The 24,537-nt window shown below is 37.9% G+C and overlaps 1 protein-coding gene and 1 long non-coding RNA gene across 3 annotated transcripts; one reads left to right on the forward strand and one right to left on the reverse strand.

The window, feature by feature from the left end:
- The first annotated feature begins 233 nt into the window (after positions 1–233).
- On the forward strand, positions 234–13,099 carry calcoco1b (calcium binding and coiled-coil domain 1b). 2 transcript variants are annotated; one of them, XM_017692774.2, is made up of 14 exons: positions 234–354; positions 1,217–1,432; positions 2,190–2,292; positions 3,498–3,706; positions 3,797–4,009; positions 4,698–4,846; positions 6,448–6,517; positions 6,921–7,175; positions 8,257–8,382; positions 8,806–8,868; positions 8,969–9,053; positions 9,620–9,801; positions 10,076–10,164; positions 11,906–13,099. In XM_017692774.2, the coding sequence occupies exons 2-14, from the start codon at positions 1,301–1,303 to the stop codon at positions 11,931–11,933; spliced, it is 1,704 nt and encodes a 567-aa protein (XP_017548263.1). In that variant the 5' UTR covers positions 234–354; positions 1,217–1,300; the 3' UTR covers positions 11,934–13,099. The 2 variants fall into 2 exon arrangements, with proteins under 2 accessions (XP_017548263.1, XP_017548264.1); XM_017692775.2 differs by having other exon boundaries at positions 241–354; positions 1,253–1,432.
- On the reverse strand, positions 1,656–3,571 carry LOC108424630. Its single transcript, XR_001857633.2, has 3 exons — positions 3,472–3,571; positions 2,174–2,325; positions 1,656–1,783 (listed from the first exon to the last, which is right to left on the reverse strand). It is a non-coding gene; the product is annotated as an uncharacterized LOC108424630 (long non-coding RNA).
- Positions 13,100–24,537: the final 11,438 nt, after the last annotated feature.

Consider the following 24,537-nt stretch of genomic DNA (forward strand, 5'->3'; position numbering starts at 1 on the left):
ACTGATTTCTAACAATTGGTTTAATCTTGAGGCCAAAGCAAGTTCACCACATTGCAATTGAGGGATATTCGTGATGAAATACACAAACAGACGCTTTAAAAACTGTAAAGGATCAGAAAAGAGGAAATGAGAGCGGGTTAGCACATGGCGCCTCTAACAGACTACATTTCCCAGAGTTCAACAGCGAGGAAGTCGTTGAAGGATGATGCATGTGCGTTTGTTATTGGTTTTGAAAGTGACACCCTTGATAAGACGGGGGAACATCGGTTGTGCCTACAGTAGGCTCTGCGGACTGACAGGGATGAGCCGAAAGTTCTCAGGATCGAGACTGAAGAGCTTTTGATTCAGTGTAAGGTAAGAAAGGAACGTTCTCACTGTTAGTTTTGTTGTTTGCTGGGATTTATCACGAGGCTAAAGTTCGAATCGTTCATTCCATCTTAAAGGTTGCAGCAGCCACCTCAGGCGCCACAATGTGACTGCTGCAGCATTTAAGGTGGAACGGACAATTCAAAGAAATTTCAGCCTGTTAAGTCTTAGAAGCGACCGCATGTAGGTTAATTCCTCATTATAAGCCCAGACTGCGCAAGCTTTAAGTATTAAATGTAATAGCCAGTTACTTTTGTTGTTGTCAGTCTTTAGCAATTGAAAAACATGTTTCGCAATACTCAACTGAGCAGCAGCTGTTCATTAATTTTTCAGTTAATATTTCTAAAGAAACCTATTTTTAATAGAGCCAGCATATATGTTATTCCAAATAGTTCAAATAAATAATAATTATATTGACTTTTACATATAGACATCCCGTGAAACTACCTATATACCTTCTGTTCCTTCCACACTTCAAGTTCCAGCTACAGACCTGTGCTTTTTGCTCAGCTTTGGTTGTTTGCCTGTTTATTTCCCTCATTGCTCAGCTGATTCATAAGTACATCACAACCTCTGCGTACACTCCATCACCTCTCCGAGCCTTTCTCTGATTAAACATTCCAAGAATGTCCCTCGTGTCATTTCACAACACTTTAAGAAATCCAATAGCTTCAAACTATTCTTGAAGGCTTCTTTGGAAAGCAGCTAAATATAGTAGAGCAGAGCACAAACAGGACGACCTACATCAGCCAGAGTGACACAGTTATTGTCACACGGTAGGTCCAAAATTCAAAATGACCTGATTCTCATGAACCTGATGCTGTTTGGCTTCATCTTGTCTTGCATGCAGCAGTCACCGTGCGATCTGGACATCATTTGTCATCAGGTGTTCGAACTCTGACAGAACTTTCATCAGCCTTCTGACTCTGTTGCCATGGAGAAGCCTTGGAGGGTGAAATTTAGGAATGTGGACCAGACCTACTTCCCTCAAACCAGGGTGGAATGTCGGTACACTATAAGTGGTCACCACAAGTGGAGCAGTCGTGATTGGATAGGGCTTTTCAAGGTAACTACAGGGCATCAACATAAAAGCAAAACAAGAGTTTTGTTCTGGAAAAGTTTGGAATTAGATGGATTAATACTTGGATAGATTCATTTTTTTTGTGAGCAAAGTTACAAAAGTAACATATACAGTATGGATAAAGAGTTCAAACTGTTTGCCAAAAGGTACTAATTTAGATGTTTTATTCAAAATTTCAAGAATTTCAAGAGAACAAGAAGTTGTCAATGAGCAGTCATAATTAAACAGCATTTTTCATTATAAAGAGTGCAAACCAATTTAACTAGATTTAGTATCAGACATTGACACGAAATCAGAATTTTTACAAATATTTTTCTTCTCAATTCCAGCAGATGTCTGAAAAAATAAATATTGTGACATATCATATATCATGAAACTTCCTATATTATATATTTTTCTGTATCACATTACTCTACAAGTCATTAAATGACCAAAAACTAAACTGTGTTTATTTTTTGAAATATGATGATTACTGCATGTTCAATCTTGATATTTTATTCAGAATTCTGGATGCAAGTAATATTTCATTATATTTATTTACAGGTTCCTAGTGTCCTACTGATTATCTGAGACTGTAAAGTTGTTGAGGAGGATCATATTAGAGACATTATATACATTTATCTTAAAGCAAATTGGTTTACATTATTGAAAACATCAGTTCCAAACTATTGAACAGTGATCCCACAAACTTTGGTTTGTAGTGCATATGTGGTGTCACTTTCATACTTCTTTCATGTTCCAGGCGGGATGGGCATCAATGAAGGACTATTACACGTTCGCCTGGGCTCTTGCTCCAGAAGGATATACAGTTGGCACAGAAGTGAACTGCAGTGTCCTCTTCCAGCGTATGTTTCTCCTCCAGACTCTGACCTGAAATTCTGAAGGAAAAAGCAGTTAACACAAGTTAGCTTCACACTCTTAGTGAAAATAAGGTTCCTCAGTGGTCCCTGGCTTCAACCTGAGATCCTAAGTCTCAGAAAACACTGTAAAATCTTGAAAATGTAAGCATGATTTTCTGGGTGTGACCTAATATTCTAATGAGCATGTGTGATTGACATTCCTTAGTCCAACACCCCCGGCCTGCTACACCACTGAAGCAAAACTAAACACAACAGGCAGACAGTTGAGCTAGCTGTCCATCTCAGTTAAGCTTGCTACGCAAGCTTTCGCTTGGCAGTTGGCTTTCTCTCAGTAAGATTCTCTGATTCACAGTTTAGCACAAACTGTGTGGTAGGGACAACCAACAGCAGCCTGGTGATTGATTGGTGAAGATTAGGAGCATTCAGTTTACGTAAAAAGAGGAGAATTGTGGTGAAATACATTGCCCATGTATTGAGATATTTAAGCATGAAAAAGCTTTTGGAATTTTACTGAATGTCCTCATGATAAAGGGTATCTAACAGTAGATGTCTGAAGCATAGTCATCGTTATAGCCATTTTAGGAACTCCAATTCTAAGTTAGTCTGGCCTATGAGGAAAAAATAATGCACACCAAAAATCTCTGCATATCTATGCCCTCTGGTGAGCAAAAATGTCCCTAAGCTGATACAATTTGTCATGCATCCATTTTCCTCCACATGTTACTGGATCCTTTGAAGTACGAGGTCATTAAAGAGCCAAAATATGAAAACTGCTTCAGGCAAGCTAACACTGTTGTACACTGAACTGACATCATAAAACTGGCAACCTCGCCAAAATACCCAAATACCCCATGCGTACCAGCATGCTTTGTTTAATGTACTTAAACTGCTTTTGGCAGTTTCAGGCAGCAGTTTGAGTAGCAGATTTTGGTAATTAAGAGTGTTGAAGCTTGTATGCTCTCCACTAAAAAAATCCTCACAGCAATGTTCCATCATCTAGTGTAATGCCTTCTCAAAAGTGTAGACACTGTTACTGCAGCACAAACTCACTATTTATAAACCTTCATTTCAGATGAAACCCTGGAGGAGCAGGTGTCTGCAAGCTTTTGGACATATAATGTAGCTGCAATGTGGTGCCAAGTATTAAGCAAGGCCACAGCTCACCTCCATTCTTTCTCTTCCTCTTTTAGCATCCTATCTACCAAGCCCTGGAGGGACAGCATTCCAGTTTGTGTACATAGATGAGTCAGGGGAGATCTGTGCAGTGAGCCCTCAGTTTACCTTCTGCGCACCAAGGCCTTTGGATGAGCTGGTGACGCTGGAGGAGGAGAGGAATGGAGCAGAAGAGAATGAGGGAGAAGACTTACTGCTGGTGGTCCCCAAAGCTCAGATACTCCAGGTCAGACCATGCCTGTGAATAAGGAACAAAGGCAAGGACAGCTGGGTATTTCAGACCAACTAACCAATGTACTGTGCCATGTACCCACAGAGCCATCTGGACGCATGTCAGCAAGAACTCAAGCAGTTACAGAAGAAACTTGATGCTGCCACAGAGGAAGCAAAGAAACAGAGGGAGCGAAACGAAACATCAAAGATGGATTTTGAAAAAGAGAGGGCCGAGATGAAGAGTGAGATTGAAGAACTGAGGGACAGCCTGAGATGCAGCGTGGAGAAGATTCAGCAAATGGAAGAGAAGCAAAAGGTATAAGCACTGCAGCTAGAAGAAATGAAATGGTATAAGCACTGCAGCTAGAAGAAATGAAATGGTATAAGCACTGCAGCTAGAAGAAATGAAATATAATTATTGTTGGTAGTGAAATGGTACCATAGATAGTACCTAAAGAAAACATTCTTAGCTTTAATCTGTATTAATGTAACAGCATTATTCAAGCAGTTTAGCATCACTTTCATACATAACGTGTAAAGAGCAGCTTGCATTTTTAAGTGATATAAAGCAGTGGTTTTAAACCTGTGGGCCATGGCCCCCCAGTGGGCCATGGTGGTACTGCTGGAGGGCCTCTGGCTGTATGTTTTTTATTTGTGAAACAATATTGCGGTGTATAGACATTTTTTATGTTGCATGATTATACATTCAAGTGAAATTTGATAGGTTACACTGTTTATTATATTTATGTTTTTAATTTTAAGTGATTGGCTGGTGTGTATGAAACTTCTGTGGTTAGTTGAGCGAGCCATGAGTAGCTCTGGTATAAAGAATTATGAGGTTTTGATATGATAGTACTCATATATACCATAACAAACATGTCAAACATGTATGGTTGTATGTCAATGCATGTCTAGGAACAATTTAATATGTGTACATGGATTGTCACAAAACACTAATATTAACGCTGCGGCTCAGACCTTTAATCTCATATCTTTATTCTTAGGATATGCTGAAGTCCAGTGAAAGTATCTCTGCAGAGGTTAGTGTGCTGTTAGCAGAAGGAACTGAAAACCAGCAGCGAATCAAAGAACTTGAGGAGGATTTGCTCAATCTGACTCAGCAAAAACAAGAGACGGACGCAGAGCTGGACAGGTAGGCCACATTTATTAGTTATGTAGATGCACTCAAAAGGAAATATGACTCTTACCAAGAGCCACTATGAAAAATACAACACTCGTCAGCTATTTTTGGCTGAACTTTGTAGATGACTTGCTGGAACCAGTCCAGCATCACTCCTGTGCCCAAAGCTCTCATACTTATACTCAGTGTATCTAGACCAGTTCTAGACTGTTCACGAATAATGTTTTTTAAGTATTATTTTTAAGTATTGTACAATAATAACAAATTCGAAAAGAAGTGCTTTATCAAAAACAGAATAAATGCTGAAGAATGACTTTTAGAGCTATAGGGCTTAAAAATTATATAAAACTTTAAAACTGTGTTTAGAACATGAAAAAGCTATCAAAAATATCAAGGCTGTATTTACTTTGGCAGAAGGAGCCTTTAGCATAAAACTACAAGATGGTTCTTCGAGGTTCTTTAGTAAATGAGTTTGATTCTATGAATTTTTTTTTTTCATCAATACATTTTTTTGTTCATTCATGGAATATATTTAGACAGAAATGTATTTAGATTTATAGTATTATAAGTGAATGAGACTTTCCAGGGTGATTGTTTTCACAGCAGGGGGTACTCGTCCCTCATCTCATTACTCACCAGCATTTCAACACAGTCATACTATTTCACATACAGATAAACAAATGAAGTCCTACTTCTTCTGATAACAGAGCAACAGGGAAAATATTTAATTTTATTAATTAAAATATCCAAGTTGATTTCCAGTCTGGTGGTGGCCGACCAGAGGGCGCTACAGACAGAGGTTAATTTGTCTTTAATTTCGTTTATTGTTGTTGCTCAAGTGTTCTGTACTAGGCTAAGTTCATTTCTGTGTTTTTGTAAATACATTTTGGCCCAATCCCATTTTTTATTTTTACACCTACACCTTGTTTTCGAGCGTCATCTTGCTGCTTGGAACTGAGCTACAAAGGGTAGCTGAAATCTTCCCTACGAAGTGGGACAAACATCCAGTAAAGAGTAGCATTACTTATTTAACAGGGAAATTCTTCAGTGATATAAAGCTGAAGTCAGCTATTCGACAGCTTCTCATTCGAATTTTGCCGCTCCACCTAAAATGGAGCAGCAGTTACATTCTGGAGCTTCAGGCGTTAGAACTGCTATTTAAAGACTATTTAAAATGGAACGCGCTAGTTACAGTGATGTCATTGTCCTATTAGCAATTTTTATGCTTGTTATGTAGAATATTACCATAATACATTGAAACGACATTAAACTACACAAATCAATGGTTATTGTAATTTGTCAACAGAGAAAATTCTTTGGTTGCTTGTGCAGACATGAAAATGTGAAATGCCATTTTTTTCTTTTTCTCATAACACTCTGTTTGGAGTGTGCCTCTGAAAAACCTTCATTTCGAGGACGATGTAGCCTTAACACTTTGCCCTACCCCTCTCTATCGCAACGAGAATCGGAACACCCTACCCCTAGACATGGGCATGCAAAACGGAGGGCCTAAGGGCTGAGTGGTAGGGGTAAGGGGTGAAATGGGATCGGGCCTTTTCCTTTTATTACATTGTTCACTTTATTAAAAAAAAATGTAACTTTACTGTTTGCAGGATGAAAGAGAGAGTCAAGAAGATGACTACACAAAGGAAGGATGAGGAGGATGAGAGGAGGAACTTGCAGGTGAATTGTGAAAAAACATCAAATGTTTAAAATGACTCTTTCCCGTCTAATGTAATTAAACAGTGTTTGGTTTGTTTTGTTTGTTTTTGTTTGATTTAAAATGAAACAATGACCGAACAGTATGTAGGATTTTTTTATTCCTTTTAACCAGGAGAAAGTAACTGGAAATTGAACACAGACTTACTATAAATAAAAGCAGATGATTTGAAATACTTTACAGCCAATGAATGCCTGGCATGCCTTTGCCTGTGTCTTCTGAAAGGTAAAGCACTGTCAACTCAATATTGAGAATATTGAGGCGAATGGGTCTGAGGTCAGATGAAGTGATATGGTTTGCAAGCTTTAGTCTGGGTACCAAGGACTTGGCAAAATATGAGATCTAAATATGAACTTTTTTAATCAGACAGAGAGCGTACAGGCTCATGAGGAGCTGCGGGTCCTGCAGGAGCGCCTGGAGGCAAGCGAACGGAGCACGGAGGCTTTACGGAGGGACCTGAGTGAACTCGGAGCCCTGCAGAGCCACAGCCATGCTGAGCTGCATCAGGTCAGGTTGCAGGCGGCACAAATGACCCTGCAACTTTCCCAGGCCAACCTGGCGCTCCGTGAGGGACAAGCTGCCTGGTCCCAGGAAAGAGAGAGTATGAGGCAAAGTGCGGAGGTGAGGGAGGATGCTGTTAGACACTGCATCTCTTCATCAGTATTAGATTTGTGTAGCTGCATCTCATCTCACTGTCAGTTTAGTCTCAGGCAGCTGTTTGTACAGATTGAATTGACTTTTGTTGGCTCTTTGTTTCATAGTTTTAATAGCAGTACAGGTTTTTTCTTATATTGATTTCATTGTGTGTGTTGATTTCAGTGTGAGTGTTGATCTCATTGTGGGTGTTGTGTTGATATCAGTATCAGTCTTGATTTCAGTGTTGGTGTTGTTGATTTCACTGAGGATGTTATCTTGATTTTAGTGTTGGTGTTGTTCATTTCAGTGTGGGTGCTGTTGATTTTAGTATGGATCTTGTCTTGATTTGATTTGCCAGCCTGCTAGCTGACTTATTAGCAGTAAAATGTTTAATTAAAAAGTAGGGTTTAAATTGTGTGCTTTGTAGATTGTGGTTAATAGGATGTATTGGTTTGCCTACTGGCTTATTAGCAGTGAAAATATTTTAGCTAGGAAACTGGCTCTTTGTTTGTCACAAGATCACGTTCCACAAAAGTTTGTGGTATTTGTTATGCATTTTCTTGTTTTCAAGTTTTAATAGCAGTACAGGTTTTATCTTATATTGATTTAAATGTATGTGTTGATTTCAGTTTGAGTGTTGATCTCATTGTGGGTGTTATGTTGATTTTAGCAGTAGTGTTGATTTCATTGTGTGTGTTGATTTCAGTGAGTGCTCTATGATTTCAGTGTGAGTGTTGATTTCAGTTTGAGTGTTGATCTCATTGTGGGTGTTATGTTGATTTTAGCAGTAGTGTTGATTTCATTGTGTGTGTTGATTTCAGTGAGTGCTCTATGATTTCAGTGTGAGTGTTGATTTCAGTTTGAGTGTTGATCTCATTGTGGGTGTTATGTTGATTTTAGCAGTAGTGTTGATTTCATTGTGTGTGTTGATTTCAGTGAGTGCTCTATGATTTCAGTGTGAGTGTTGATTTCAGTGGATGTAGTGTTGATTGCAGTGTGAATGTTGATTGCAGTCTGGCTGTTGTTGATTTCAGTATGTCTAGAACTATTCTTCCTCTCTCCACAGCTGGATAAGGAACGAATCCAAAAACTGAGTCGTGAGCTTCAAAAAAAGGAAGAGTGGCTCCAAGAAGAAAGAACAGAGCGAGAGAAACTGGAGCTGGAGCTTGGAAATGAGAAAGACTGCAACCGGGTAAATATATCAGTGTGTATGCAGGACTATACTTAGACACTTGCTGTCATTCTCTGTGTCCAGCACACAGCTGGGTCGTGTTTCAGGCAGAGTCATGAGTTGAGAATAACTTTTGGGCCTGTTGTTGCATAATAAAGGTTAAAATAGGCTTCGCGGCTAACACTACAACTAAATACATGTGCTTTCTGATGCCTCAAGAGCCACAAACACAGATGCAAAGTTGATGAGGCATAGAGAAAATAGAATTTAGAAACTGTCATCCAATAAACAAGCAGATACAGTTGTTTCTTAGCCTAAATTCAATCGAATTATAAAATGCTATGGATAATAGTTTGTTTTGTAGTTTAAATGTGAATAACACTACATAAAAAATAATCACGATGAATGGAAACAAAATTTCATACACATTATCTTTGTGTGCAGGAGCTTAGGGCGAGTCTCAGAGCCATACAGAAGGAGAGGGAGCAGCAGCAGCTGGAGAAACAGGCACACCTTTCCTGTTTATCTGAACATGATAGTGTCTGCATATTTCTTAAAGGCTTTCTGAGTATATTCACACTGATTGTATGTTTTTATTCAAACGCAGGAGCTCTTAGATCACATTCATCTGCTGCAGCTGCGGATGGAAAGGGAGGCCGATGCCAAATGGACAGAAGCAGCATCTGCAACACGTCAGTCAGGCTTTTTGAAGCTACAACACAACCACTTGCTCATTTTTGTAGTCTTCGATCAGTTAGCGTTATGCTAACATACTCATGATACTTATTACTGTGATTATATAAACAGAATTATGTTTTTATGCAGATTAACATGGGCCTCTTGGTCTTTTTTGCCTGGATATTTTATTACTGTACTAGATATATGTAATTGAGCTATAAGGGCTCCACCCATAAGTGCTTAAACACTGAATAAAAATCATTGTAGTTGTTGTTCTTCATATTGTCATTTATTGTTATTATTATTATTATTATTATTATTATTATTATTATTATTATTATTATTATTATTGCATCTGTTTTGTCTTATTAAACCTCAGAAAAACTAAACATTATGATGCATATTGTGTATTATGGAAATGCTTGAAGCATTAGTATATAATACTATTGCAGTATCACCCACTGTCTGTAAATTAATAACTCACTCTGTCCAACTTTACAAAGGTAGCTACAAAAGAATGCATTTGTGGGCAGAGCTTGGCAACACCAATTGATTCATAAACTCTTGTATCACCCCTTAGTCAACATTGAGAGCGCACCATCAGCCATAGAGACGTTTGGCCATAATGATCTAGAGGAACCTCCTGAGATACAACCTCTGATCCACAAAGAGAGGGATGAGGACAACCAGGAACAGACTGAACAGGAGAGCTCGATTGGGACAAGAGAGCAAAGCAAGAGTGAAACAGACAGAAAAGAGATGGTAAGAGAAATAACATTAAATCTACCTCCTTGTTTCTTCACTCATTGTCCAGTAAGTGTTGATAGAAGGAATTGGACTTAATAATATGGCTTATTGGTTTATATTCAAATTTGTTACCTAAAACTATATGGAACAGTTTCCAACATGTCATGTTAATGTTATGACTGAGACATATTGCATTCTGCTTTTGAGTTGCATCTTGTGGAATTGAGTAAGATGTTGAGATGATCTGGCAGTGAATCTTTTATATGGGTTTTTGTGTGTCTTAAACAAGGTGCCAGTTAATTTGGGAGTCCAGGATGATCCGAATGCTAACAAAGACAAAGCGCTTATCCTGTCTGACATCAAGGGGCACATACCGAGGTAACTATGATGGACGCTAAACCTAACTGCTCAGTTTATATCACAATTACATTTAGAGCCAGTTATTCATTCAACCTAATGAGAAACTGTGGAATAGGCTCAGTTTATATCATTATACCTTCATTTAGAGTCATTTATTCATTCAGCCTAATGAGATTCTGTGGAATAGGCTCAGTTTGTATCACAATACCTACATTTAGAGTCAGTTATTCATTCAGCCTAATGAGATTCTGTGGAATAGGCTCAGTTCGTATCACAATACCTATATTTAGAGTCAGTTATTCATTCAACCTGATGAGAAACTATGAGTCCAGCTTATTAAATAATTTTCTAGAAAAACTCTGGAGTTTTTTTCTGATAATACTTTGTGAATTACTGATTCTGAGATGTGCTGAGTTGCTACAGTTTCTTATTAGATTGAATGGAATTTTTTTGCCAGTTTTCTGTACAGTTTGTCCAGTTTCACAACAGTTGCTATAAAAGAGCATGTTTGTGGGCGGAGCCTGGATATGTCAATTATGAAAAAAACCTGATTTGTCGAAAACTAAGAAAAATGATGTCTCAGGTGTGTGAAGTACACTGCAGATGTGGTACCGTAGTATGTGAAAACATCTTAAATCTAGTCAATAAATGTAACATTTCTTATGCAATTTTATGTAGCCCTAAAGGGGAATTTCACCCATTTTCCAAAGTTTCTCCATAGATAAATTTTTAATATGTTAACAGAGTCATTCAGGATGCTTTGGTGCTCTGTTCTAGAGAAACGTACTAAAATTGTTCACAGCGGTGGTGATAGGAACCAAACGTCTAAAAAGTTTTAATGCCTCTAAATGCTACAATACAGAAAGTTAGATGAATTGGTTAGGAATACACTGCCTGACACTTACAATAGTTTTGAGATTAACCTCCGTCCTAAAATGTATTTTTAAAAGCTATTAATGGTGGAGGGATACATGCAGGGCATGCAGGTTCACTTGTGATTTTGGATAGTATATATATATAGTCTATATTTGTGCTGTAGTCATGGCAACCCCTGGTTCCTATCACCACCACTGTAAAGAAATCCAAGTAATTTAGTTTCTCTTTACACCAAAGTACTTCAAATGACTTTGTTGACACATTTATTTATGTAGAAATGTTAAAAGAAATGGTGAGGTTTCCCTTTAAGTTTCCCTCTATTGGCTCAGTAGTTTTTTCAAGCATTATTCCTCTAAAGAATTTCCACATTCATTACATAAAATTTATGAAACATGTCAAGATATAAGTCCTTACAACTCACAATTAGAAACATTAAATATTACATATTAAATATAAAGTATCATTTTTGCAGTGCACAAAAAATAAAAATTCTAATGAGCAATGAAATCCGCACTGTTCCCCAAGAACCTCTGACCAACAACAAGCTGGCAGAAGATAAGAGCTGTCCTCCTCTTACTGTGGCCTAACATTTCCGTTCACTTTCAGCTCTTTTATAAAACGCAAAGCATGAACGCAGTTAGCCCTTCAAAACGATTCCGCTGCAACTGCGAAGCCGCTGAAGTATTTTTATAGCATGGAAAAAGAAACCACTCACAGAAGGGAGTTGGGTTGAATCTCCAGCCAAGTGCTCTTAGAATTGCGGAATATTGCTCAAGTGCAAATTTCCCATGAAAGCACCCCTCTCGCGTGCCTCTCTCTTTCGTGCGCGAGGCTCAGATGACAGACCCGTGGCCTCATTTAATCCCTGTTTGCCTTCCCGCAGTGATCTTGCTGATTTTCCCTTGTGGTGACACACAGGAATAGAGCAGAGGGAGGAGAACCTGATGCTACTTGTTTACATCCCTGCCACATCATGTGCTCGAGCTGAGTGTAACATATCAAAACAGAGCTCTGCAAGCTGCCTTGTTTCCTAATTAATGAGGTATCTAATGGATATGCTGTGTGCGACGGGTGTGTGCCTTTTATTGTGTGAATGTGTGGCTGTTGGTGTGAAAATGAGTAAATAAATAAATCAGGGAACTTTATAAAGATAGATGCTTAAATACATGTGCCAACTTGAATTCATTATTTAAATATGCTGTTTGATTCAACACCTTTATATCTGTTTTTTTTGTGGAATATTTTATATAAATCACAAGATTATAGATCTATAATGTAAAATGCTTGGGCAGACCTGGTTTAACTTCTGTACATTTTACTGCACAATTACTGTTTATTTAGTGAATCGAACATATTGGGAGGGGAAATAAAGCACATTGTGCCACAATTTATAATATGTAAACTCAGGACATAAACAGTAATTGCTCACTAAAATGTGCTGAAAATGTTCCCTGTGGTTTATTTTCAGCCAACAAAACATGTAATTTGACCAGAGGTGTTTAAACACTCATTTCACTGCTTAGAAAGATGCAATAACATAAGCACAGAGTAGCCCACCCACTGAGGTTTGGGTACATTTGCGGTGCTAGATGAGTAGACGTGGGCAATTGTAGCAAAAAAATAACATCATGATACTTTGATACTTTCAATGCACAATGCAAATCATGATGTTTCGTTTTTATGAGATTTGACAAATAAAGCACCAGTGAAAAAAAAAATACTGTCAAAAACTATAAGCACAATCATTTTTCTCACATTGAAATTCACTAAATCCAAATTAACAGGACTAATTACACGTCCTCTGTAATAAAACATGCAGTTAGTCAGTGTTCTTCAAGTACGATCCACAGTAGACTCAGAAAAGCATGCTGTGATGTGAATAATCACAGTAAATATCGTGCTTTTGCCCACCCCTACTGATCAGTTAGATTAATACAGTCTATTAGCTTTGACTAAATGTGCCTGAAAAGATTTTGAAGTGTTACAGATTCCTTTATTTGTGTATGCAGTGTTTACTTTGAATGCTTTCACACAGTGAAAGAGAATCTCTTCAATAAAGTGCTGTCTATTTATTGACCTCCGTGGTTAATCATGTGATTTTCACACTTGAATGCTGTCAAATTTTTGAGGGTATTTACACACATGTAAGGTGAACCTTGTAGGAAATGCAGCCCTTTTTATAATAATAATAATAATAATATTGATAATACATTGAGGTTCTATACTAATTGAAGGCTTTCCTAGAACTGTGTATCTAACCCAGTCATTTTTGTAGTCACTTTAAAATCTAATTTCTGATTGGAATATTTATCGTTGTAGGTGAGCGAACAAATCAACATTATTAAAAGTGTTTTTTTGTAAATGTTGTGTGTCTGTTGTGTCAGTTGTACAGGATTGTTTGATATGAAAGAAAGCTGCCGTTTTGTCCATTTTATCTCTGTCTTTGTGGAGAGGTCCTCACCCCTCCCCTTTCATCCTCATTGCTCACTAGCACACAGAGAGAGTCCAGATAACAGTTACCAGAACAAAAATATTGTATTTAGCTGTAAGGTTAACATTATGATTAACAGCAGATGAGTGTACAGGACATTAAGGGGTGTATGCAAAAGTTTAGCACAAAAGAGTAGAAGATGTAGATATGCAGTTTAGGCACAGGGTGGTCAAGATTTTTCCGAAGTTTGGTTAGCTTGCTAATAAGCTCATTGACATTAGCCTGGTGGCAGTCGTGGCCTGGAGGTTAGGGATCTGGCCCTGTGACCGGAAGGTTGCCGGTTCGATCTCCAGGGCTGACAGTTCATGACTGAGGTGCCCTTGAGCAAGACACCTAACCCCCAACTGCTCCCTGGGTGCCGTGGATAGGGCTGCCCACCGCTCCGGGCAAGTGTGCTCACTGCCCCCTGGTGTGTGTGTGTGTTCACTAGTCTGTATGTGGTGTTTCACTTCACGGATGGGTTAAATGCGGAGGTGGAATTTCCCCATTTGTGGGATCAAAAAAGTATCACTTCACTTCACTAGTTTTTACTGTTGAAAAGCCGTTCCACTTGTGCAATGTAGGTTCTTCAAAGTCATAAAAACTATCCATCCATCCATCCATCCATTTTCTAAGCCACTTCTCCCTCAGGGTCATGAAAACTATATTTAAGCAAAAAGTAAGATTTTGAAAGCGGTATAGTCTCAGAAATAAAGATTCTAAACTGTATCCCTCTTGTTACTGGGGTGGGACCCTCAAGGGTACATCTTAGTGCCTTTAGTCAGAGAACATAATGGTACCATAATCCATTGAAATGATATTTTCCAAGTTGTATTGACTCCACACACCCCATCTCATCTCCAGGCTTTAATTTTATTGTTCTATTTTAAAGCATTAGGTTATGGAAAGATACAAATACCCACTTTCCACCTGGAAAAGCGCATTTAAGGTACACAGTTGGACCTTAAAACCGCTGTTGTACCTTTAAGGGAACATTTACATTGTTTTTTACCTTGATGAATGAAAAATGTTCCTGCACAGTAAAGAAAATGGTTCTATATTGAAACATGAACAGTCAAAGAACCATTTGCAAGTTTAAATGGTTCTTTCCATGGTGAAATGGTTCTTTGGATAAGTGGAGAATGTGCTGTATATGGTTTTATATATAACATTTTTGAGAAATGTTAACAACTTGATATTGCAGCAATTGCAGAACTGATTTGGTGCTACGTAGAAACATTTTCAAAAATGTTCTATGTAGAACCATCTACAACACATTCTCCATCAATTTTTGACTCTTCTATAAATGTTCATGGTTCTATTCATTCATTCATTCATTCATTTTCCAAGCCGCTTCTCCCTTAGGGTCGCCTGGGGGGTGCTGTAGCCTGTCCCAGCACTATCCAGTCCAAAAGAAGTCCAAAGTGTATCCTATCTTCTGCCCAATGACTTTAAATGTTCATGGTTCTATATAGAACCATTTTTTAAATTAAAGAATCTTGTCAGAAAACTTTGAAATCAAATCAAACGCTCCTTAAAAACCAAATCATTCCGAAAAATCTGGCACCAACCGGACTGTTTTAAACATGCTGATACCTCCTGTTAAAAAATGAGAAGCCAGACCTCAGCTGGGTTAGGGTTAGATGTTCTTCAGAGGAATTTAAAAGCTGCTTTTCATGATGTGACATGTTGCTGAGTAAAGATCTATACAACCTAAATGATCTGGCACTTTCCTTGCTTTTATGCTATTGTTCCATCTGAGTGACTTCAATACACATTTGCCTGTTTTTTGCTTCTCTTGCAGAATATGTAATCCACATTGAAATATAGGTTCTCCGTGTGGGTATTAATGCATAAAGCCAGATGAACAAATTAAATGTGGGGGGATTGCAGATCGTACACATTTATTGGTGTAATTCTGTAGACCAATGGGGTGGGGAATCCTCGCTATTTGAAATATTAGCCTAGTTTTATACCTCTAGGAAACTCGCAGCAGGTGAGAAAGAGAAGATGCAGAGCAAGCTGTATCTGACAGACAACCAATTTCAATCATTACGAAAAATTGTGTCAAGAAGACTCTTCAGGACTGCATACAGGTATTAAAAGAGTCCAAGAAAGAGAAGAAGACGCTGGCATTAACTCTGGTTTACCTCTCGCTGGAAAGCCTGATGAACAGAAGAGCCCTGTTCAGTGATCTAACTGGGATTTATGGGCCACAGTGCAAAACAAACATGAACTGTATCAGACTTCTAGTGAATAAGAGATGAAAATGAATGTTTACTTGCTAGTAATTTTTATTGTTCAATTTTTATTTTTATTGTTTTATTTACTCGCTCAAATTATTACTGTTGTTATTGTTGTTAGCTGTCAACATGGGCCATATAGATAGTGTTTCTCCAGAATATTCTGTATTCTGTTTGGGTCTTTAGCCTTCTTAATGGTTTCTTCATGATTCACCTGATTGTGTCCATCCACCTTGTTGCTGGTCATCCTCTTCCTTTTTTACCCTCCCCCCAGTTTCCCCAGAAGAACCAGTTTCCATGAAACTTTTTCTCTTAATGTGTCTAAAAAGTTTTATCTGGGCTTCAACTAAGAAGTGAGACTTGATTTGGTTGGGGATCCATCTGAGATGCTCTGAAGAGGCTCACCTCAAGTCTTGTCCAGGGGCCGGATTCACAAAAGTGTTTTAAGAAAGAAAATCTTTTAAATGTGGGTTTTTCTTCAGTTCATTCTTCAGAAAAAGTACCGAGAAATGGTTGTTCTTCAAATAATGTTCTGAAAATTCTCTTATTTTCTTTTCTTAATTATTTTATTAAGAACAAGTGTTATTCTTGAAAATATTATGTTCTTAACTATTATCTTGTCTCAGGCTGTATAAGCTGACAAGGTGAGCATCTAAATTTTTCATGAATGCTTTCTCAGCTGCTCCTCATCCATCACCTCACGATTATCATACTTCCCCAATGAGGGTTTTTTCCTGTTGGCTGTTTCTTCCACCATCCTCTGTAGTTCCTTTTTCCTTTTTTTAAATGTTTAGTTTGATGTTTTTTCACTGTCCTTTGAACTTGTTTAAATAACGGAAAAGACAGTTAATACAAATTCAGAATGTATCTTGCGTCGTTTATGGAACGCAATAAAATGCAACATAGTATATACAGGAAAACAGATTATCTTAAGAAAATTGTAAGGAAATAATGAAAATGATGTTTAGTGAATATTTGAGAACTTCTTAAGTTTTTTTGAGAATTGCATTTAAGAACATTTTTATGAACTTTTTAGCGTTTATCGTGAGAACCGTCACAACTTTCTTCTTGAGAAAGCTTTCATGTATCCAGCCCCTGCTTTTTACAGTCCAGCCTTCACACCCATAATTAAACACAGCAAAATATTTATGGATATTTATGGTGTTTGGCAGATGCTCTTATTCAGAGTGACACACGTAGGTGAGGGAAGTGTTAAGCGTCTTGCCCAAGGACGCTATGGGACTGATCTCCAATCTACAGGGTAGAAGGCAGAGGTTTCACCCACTACACTACACCAACCACCTTGCTATCTGAGAAGAATCCACAGCCTGGACGGTTCTGATCCTTGTTTGTAGAGACACATCATTAGTGCCAATCTGTGTTGTGTTTCTTGACTGCTGGATCTTTTAGTTAGTAATTGAACCAAAAGCTGGTAACATTAAAACTAATATGGAGGTTTTCAGGGTCAAAAATGGAAAGTTCTTGAACTGTCAGGTCAACCATTCAACCAGAACTTGACTCAGTATGCATTTCACTTACTGAGAACAAGACTGAGAGCAACAACCCTCCAAAACAAACAGGACCCTAAACATCACTGTATTACAGGCTTGGCAGAACATCAGCTGAGAAATATTTTGTCTCTATGGGTCACAGGCTGGAGATGATCACTGCCAACAAAATATTTGCAATCAGTTATTTAAAAAGACAGTTGAATGTAAGATGCTAATGTTGATTTGTCTGATCAGCGATCAAATATTGTGTTTTGAAAAGGGGGAACAAGCTGCAAAATGACTGTAGTTCATTCGTGGTTGGTGTAAATATCCTTGTCTTCAGCACATTAACCTCATTTCAGGTCCAAAATGCTGAAATACAGAGCACAACAACAAAAAACAAGTATTTATAGCTGCTTCTAAAATGAAAAGTACCCACTTTTAATAAGCCTTTGGCAATAAAATGGGTAGAACATTAATCAGAGAGGTGAAGAGAAGACGCAGCCAGTGACGTCACCTACAAACACATATAAATAATGGGTTCTTTGCATGATGATGGAGAAGAAACGATTTTGCTTCCCTGAAAGCTTTTCGCAGGATGATTGTATAAAGAACCATTTTCGTAAAGGAAGTGTAAGTATAAAGAACTTTTTTTTTTTCTTCAAATTTAAAGAAACTCCACTTAATGCAAAGGTTCCAGGAAGAACCTTTAACTTGGTGTACAAACCTTCAAATGGTTCTTTATACTCACATATCTTTTTCATACATTCATTTCAAAAGTACACACTTAAAGAAGATGGTTAGTCTAAGGTTCTTCATATGGAACCATGAACACTCTAAGAACCCATTGCATGATTATGGGGATTGTTGCATGGTGAAATGGTTTATTATGATGGAAAATGTGCTGTGTATGGTTCTGTATAGAACCTTTTGAAAAAAGTTAAAAACTTAATATTGCAATAATAGCTGAACCCTTTTTGGTGCTATATAGAACCATCCATCCATCCATTTTCTAAGCCGCTTCTCCGTCAGGGTCGCGGGGGGATGCTGGAGCCTATCCCAGCAGTCTTCGGGCAAAAGGCAGGATACACCCTGGACAGGTCGCCAGTCCATCGCAGGGCAGACAGACAGACAGACACACACTCACACCTAGGGGTAATTTAGCATGTCCAATTGGCCTGACCGCATGTCTTTGGACTGTGGGAGGAAACCGGAGAACACCCACGCAGACACGGGGAGAACATGCAAACTCCACACAGAGAGGACCCCGGTCACCCGGCCGGGGAATCGAACCCAGGCCCTCCTTGCTGTGAGGCAACAGTGCTACCCACCACGCCACCGTGCCGCCCGCTATATAGAACCATTTCCAAAATGTTCTAATATAGAACCATGTACAATATATACTCCTGCAAATCCAAAGAATCATTTCACCATGCAAAGAACCCCTTAATCATGGTGTTCATGGTTCATGGAACCATTTTCTTTACTAAAGAACCCTTGAAGAACTATCATTTTTTATAGTGTAGGGAACCAAAAATGGTTCTTCTTTGGCATCACTTCAGCAAAACTTTCTGTGGCATCAAAGTGTAACATGGGAAATAACTCTTTAAAGCGCCTTTATTTTTTAAATGTTATTGTTCCAAAAACCCTCTAATTGTTCCAGAATCTTTACATGATGTGGAGGTTCTCTTAACTTCAGACTCAAACTTGTCTCTCTCCATTCATTCAATCTTTTCTTATTATATGAAATAACAAAATATTGTTTATTTCAATAAATAATATTTGAAAATTATCTTCCAGTGCAACAAGACACTAACTAGTGAAAATGACAAGGACACATGTATGGAAAGAATCTTATAATATTCTTATAATAGTCTTATATATAGTTTTCGCAGTGTGTCACCTCACTCTCAATCAACAGACGCCCTGCTAGGCTGCCAATCTTATGGCCTCATGCCCGCCACTCCCTTCTTTCTCATTATGAAGCCTGTGGTAATGCATGCTTGCTTTTACAGCCAGCTCTAAAGCCTCCGCTGAAGGCTGGGAACAGGATTAATAGCCCGCTGCTCCCTCTACACTTTTAATTAGAAATGGAGGAGGGGTGAGAAGACTCTGGTGTCCACAGCTCATTCCCTCTCTCTTTTATCTCCCCATTCGTGCTTTTTTCTCCTTGTCCTTCTCCCGGTGACCTGGTAAACACCTCTGTTATTGCTTTCTCAGCAAATCAGATTTCAATTATTTTTGCTCTGGATTTTTTAATTAATTAGAGAACTTCTGCACCTCATTCAGTGCCTCAGCGTTCCTTCTGCTGCATTCTTCTTTACCACAGAACCGTTTCCACGAACAAAAGAACAGAAATGGTGATTAAAAAAAACTTACAATAGAAGCCAATGGGAAGATCTTTTACCATTTCTGCCTATTGACTTCCATTCTACATGCTCTTTAAGTCTGATGGTCTTCTCTGCAGAGCTCTAGATATACACATAGATACTATGAGGTGCAGATATTATCTATAGATACTATGTGAATCTGGTCCGCACCTGATAGTACCAGGTGCTCACCACATGATATCTGCTGGTAACTGGTGTGTACCCAATGGTATCTGGTGCTCACCACACAGTATCTTTTGTGCTCCTGATAGTGTTGGACGCTCACTACATAGTGTCTAGTGTACACCTAATAGTATCTGGTGCACATCCAATGGTGTCTGGTATGCATCTGAATGTATCTGGTGCTCACCACATAATATCTGCTAGTAACTGGTGCGTACCTGATAGTATCTGGTGCTCACCACACAGTATCTTCTGTGACGCTGATAGTGTCAGGTGCTCACCACATGATATCTAGTGTGCACTTAATAGTATCTGGTGCACACCCAATAGTATGCACCTAAAACTATCTGGTGCTCACCACATAATATCTGTTAGTAACTGGTACATATCCGATAGTATCTGTTTTTCACCACACAGTATCTTATGTGCTCCTGATATTGTCAAATGCTCACCACATAGTATCTGATTGTATTTGGTGCTTACCTAATAGTATCTAATGCTCACCTCACAGTATCTTGTGTGCACCTTATATTATCAGGTGCTCACCTAATAGCATCTGGTATGCATACCTAATAGTATCTAGTATACACCTGAAAGTATCTGGTGTTCACCAGATTGTTGCCTAAAAACACCACATCCTTACAGGTATTTCTGAATAGAGAAAAACTCACTAAAATTATCAGCCATAATAATCTGTCATAAACCTCCAATGTAGAATGTGCAGATTAGGCTGAAAAGTGCTGGAGTATTTTGAAATCTTTTTTTCCTGAATTAACAGCGTAACAGTTCTTTCCTTTTCAGTGTCAGAGCGGCATGAATGCCATGTCCCTCGACACCTCTGTTCTTCTGCATCCCGGGAGCGTACCCTGGAGAACATCTAATTCCAGGCAGCAGAGAGCAGATCAAATATAAATGAAGATGGAGACGCATAAAACAGGGGAATAAAATATACTGCTTTGCCTCTTTACGCCCTCCTTGGCCACAATCTCGTTCCCATGGCAACACGCCTTGCTCTGGTCAGATATATGAGATCATTAAAAGCTCCCTTGTAAAACAGTGTATAATGTATGGACCTTGTTTTAATCCTTGCACCATTTTATTGATCTCTGTTAAGCGAATGTTAATTATGGCAATCATTTAATTAGCAGAGGCCGAACCTGCTTTACTGCTTTCTTTCTCTCCGCTCATTACTAAAAACGGTCTTCCTGTCAAACCCATCTATCACTCCGAAGTAAGAAAGGATGCACACAGTATGTGTATGATGTGTGCCTCAGGCTACAGTGCTGTAGGTCAATGTGTGAATAGAAATAGGATTATTTAGAAGAATTTTTGTTGACAATTCCAGCTGAACTTCTTGCAAGTGAGTTTTCCAGCTTGCCTTATAGCTGTGCTGACTAAAATAACTCTTTATTTAGTTAATTTTATATGTAAAACAAACACATGATCATCATTTAACATGGCAAGAGCATGATTAGTGAGTTGTTAGTCGGTCACCTTCATGTAATGTTTCAACAGCTTATTAATAGTTGTAGAATTAAAATTCTTGAGAAACTTTTATCATTTTAAGAAGCGGATTTTATATGGTAAGGGTGTAGCGATACACAAATGTTGACTAGTATTGTGATTTTTGCATCATGATATTTAATTTCTCTTTTTTAATTTATTATTTTGTCCTAACAGTGGATTATCAGCATTTTAAGATGCAGTGACACGGTGTAGTTTTGCCAGCTGGTAGGGCAGTGCTGATATTCCTCACTCTAACACTGGCCAAATCTCATACTGGACTTACGGTTTCCATAACACTTATTTGTGCAAGTTTCTCCATTTTAATGATGCACACAAAAGCTGCTTGAGTGCTAACAGCTCCCCCTTGTGGTGAACCTTCAGCCTGATAAACCGTGAGAGTGAAATACATGCCAGGTCCATGAAATACGACAGAAACACAGGACAAAACAGATGCACAGCACATATTATTAGCATCAAGCACATCAACCTACAGATAAACAGTAATCTGCGCTGCACTGAATCTGACGGAGAGTTTGGAATGCATAGCGCTGTGACTACCGCCCTCCACATACATGAAGACCACCAGGACATCTTCTTGTTGTAAATTTGATTTATAAATCCGTTCACCCAGCTTTACAGATATAGAAATGGTTATGAATACATTGCTTGATGTCTGAGCCCTTGTTTTTGGGAGATTTGACAAGATTTTGGCCTAAAATGTGTTTTTTCACCTCATTCATGGTGGAGGGATACATGCAATTTATAAACTGTCATTAACCCAGTTTTACAGATACATAGCAAAACAAAAGTGTAAGTGTTTAGTACACTCTTAAAAAGATGGTTCTTCAAGGGTTATTTAAAAGGAAATAGTTCTATTTAGAACCATGAGCTCTATTTCATGCTTAAATGGTTCTTTGCGTGGTGAAATGGTTCTTCAGATTGATGGAAAAAGTGTTTTTTAGAAATAATTCTATATAGCACCAAAAAAGGGTTCTTCTTTTGTTAACACTTTGACAAAACAACAGGTGAACACGTTTTGGTGTGATACAGTGTAGAAACATAGAAAAGGAAAGTCATGGACGACCGTTTGAGAGTTCCTGTGCACAGATGGCAGATGAGCTTTTAAAAAGTGAAATATAAATGTGAACATTTTTCAGTTGCAGTTTGTTCTGTTGGAGGGATACATACAGGGTGTTGTGAGGCAAAATAATCCCCAAAGAAAACTTGTTGTAAATATGATTTCAAAACTGTCACTGACCCAGTTTTACAGATATATATCCAAACAAAATCTTAAGCATGTAGTACACTCCTAAAAAGAAGGTTCTGCAAGGGTTATTTAGAAAAGAGAATTGTTCTTTTGAGAACAATGAGTTCTATACAGAACAATTTCATGCTTTAATGGTTCTTTACATGGTGAAATGGTTCTTCAGAGAGTTTTATGGAGAGTGTGTTGTAAATGGTTCTATATAGAACCAAAAAGGGTTCAACTTCAATTATTTTTAAAAGTTTAACATCATAACAACAACATTTTTGGTGTGATACAGTGAAGAAAAATAGAAATGGGAAGTCATGGATGACACTTTGAGAGTTCCTTAGGTAGTCTTTTAAAATATGAAATATACAACTTAAATATAACTTAAATATAACTTTCTTCAGTCGCAGTTTGTTCTGGTGGAGGGATACTGGTAGGGTGTTGTGAGGCAAAATAGTCCCTAAGAAAACTTTTTTTTTTTATATATTTTAGACTATTTTACCATCATCAACATTCCATATAAAGCTCAGGAGACACATGCAGGTTCACTGGAAGATTTTGATAGTAAATAAAATGTCTATATTTCTGTTGTAGTCATGGCAACCCCTGGTTCCTATCACCAACACTATACTGAATCTAACAGAAATGAAGAGAACATCACACATTTCAATGAGAGATTTCTTTATAAAATAAATTTGGGAACAAAACTTTCAAAAACAAAGTACAGTAATAAAAAACGGAATATTTAGACACGTTATGGAAATATTTAGGCGATTAATACAAATGGCTTTGTTTAAACACTTTTCAACTTTAATCAAGCCAGTTCTAGCTTTCCACTAGATTTGTGCAAGGCACTGAAAAGAGTTGTACAAAGGCACACAGCAGACAGAAAGAGAGGGAACTACTGGGGAGAAAAAAGGATAAATCATGAAATTAAAAGAGGTTATATTGATATGCATAATTTCTGTCCAATAGATAACCAAATTAGGGATTTCACGTTTTTACAGGGGCACAAAAAAAAAATAAGTCTAGGCTGTTCTTGAAAATCCCTGAATTTGGAGATATGTCAGAACATCTTACAATGAACACAAATATTGTTTTGCACATGATGAAACAACACATGCATAACAAGCCCATTACAAGCCCGATGCGTCCTCATTAGCAGTTCTAACTTGCCCTACAATATTCATGAAGCTTTAAAACACAAAAGAGAGACAATCGATCTGACACTCAATATGCAGGTACATCATTTCAAAAACATGTTATAGAAATAAACAAATGGAAATATATAAGTGAAATTATACACAAGCCACCGAAAGGAGATTCTTCATGAGAGATAAAGTATACATCTATAACAATAATGGTCAAAACGCATGCACAAGTAAACATTATGCTATACAAAAAACAAAAACAAAACAAACATGACTAAACAAATACGTTTTCTCACAATCGTTACAAACATATTAGCATCCTGTGGCCTTTTCCAAATCTCTGTTGCCACAGGTTAACTGCTACATTTACAGAGCCGTCTAAGCAAGACTATCATTGAGGGGTCATAATACATCACGGATTTGCTATTATAATCCTATTCCTTTTCATCCAAGCACCTGAATAAAATGTATTCCCAGAGGTATGGCTGTGTATCCTAATAGCTATTGCAACATTTTTGTAGAAACACATGAATGCATACACATGCACACGTTAAAAAAGTGTGAATTCCTCTCCTTTTTCAAAATTTCAGTATAATTAAATGGTTAACATTCAAGCCATTCAGAGTGGTTTGGTGTGAAATGCTCCATTCTTTAGTTAGAATTGTTGACAGTGGTGATGAGAGGAACCAGACGTCCACCTCTAAAAGCTCCCTCACAGAATGTTATACACTGCCTGATGACTGAGACGTTATTTTATGATAGTTTTGAGAGGATTTTGGCCCTAAAATATATTTCAAGGTGTAGGAATACATGCAGGGTTTTGTGGGGCAAAGTAGTCTAAAAGAAAACTT

This window comes from Pygocentrus nattereri, chromosome 21 (assembly GCF_015220715.1).
Source record: "Pygocentrus nattereri isolate fPygNat1 chromosome 21, fPygNat1.pri, whole genome shotgun sequence".
Taxonomy (NCBI): domain Eukaryota; kingdom Metazoa; phylum Chordata; class Actinopteri; order Characiformes; family Serrasalmidae; genus Pygocentrus; species Pygocentrus nattereri.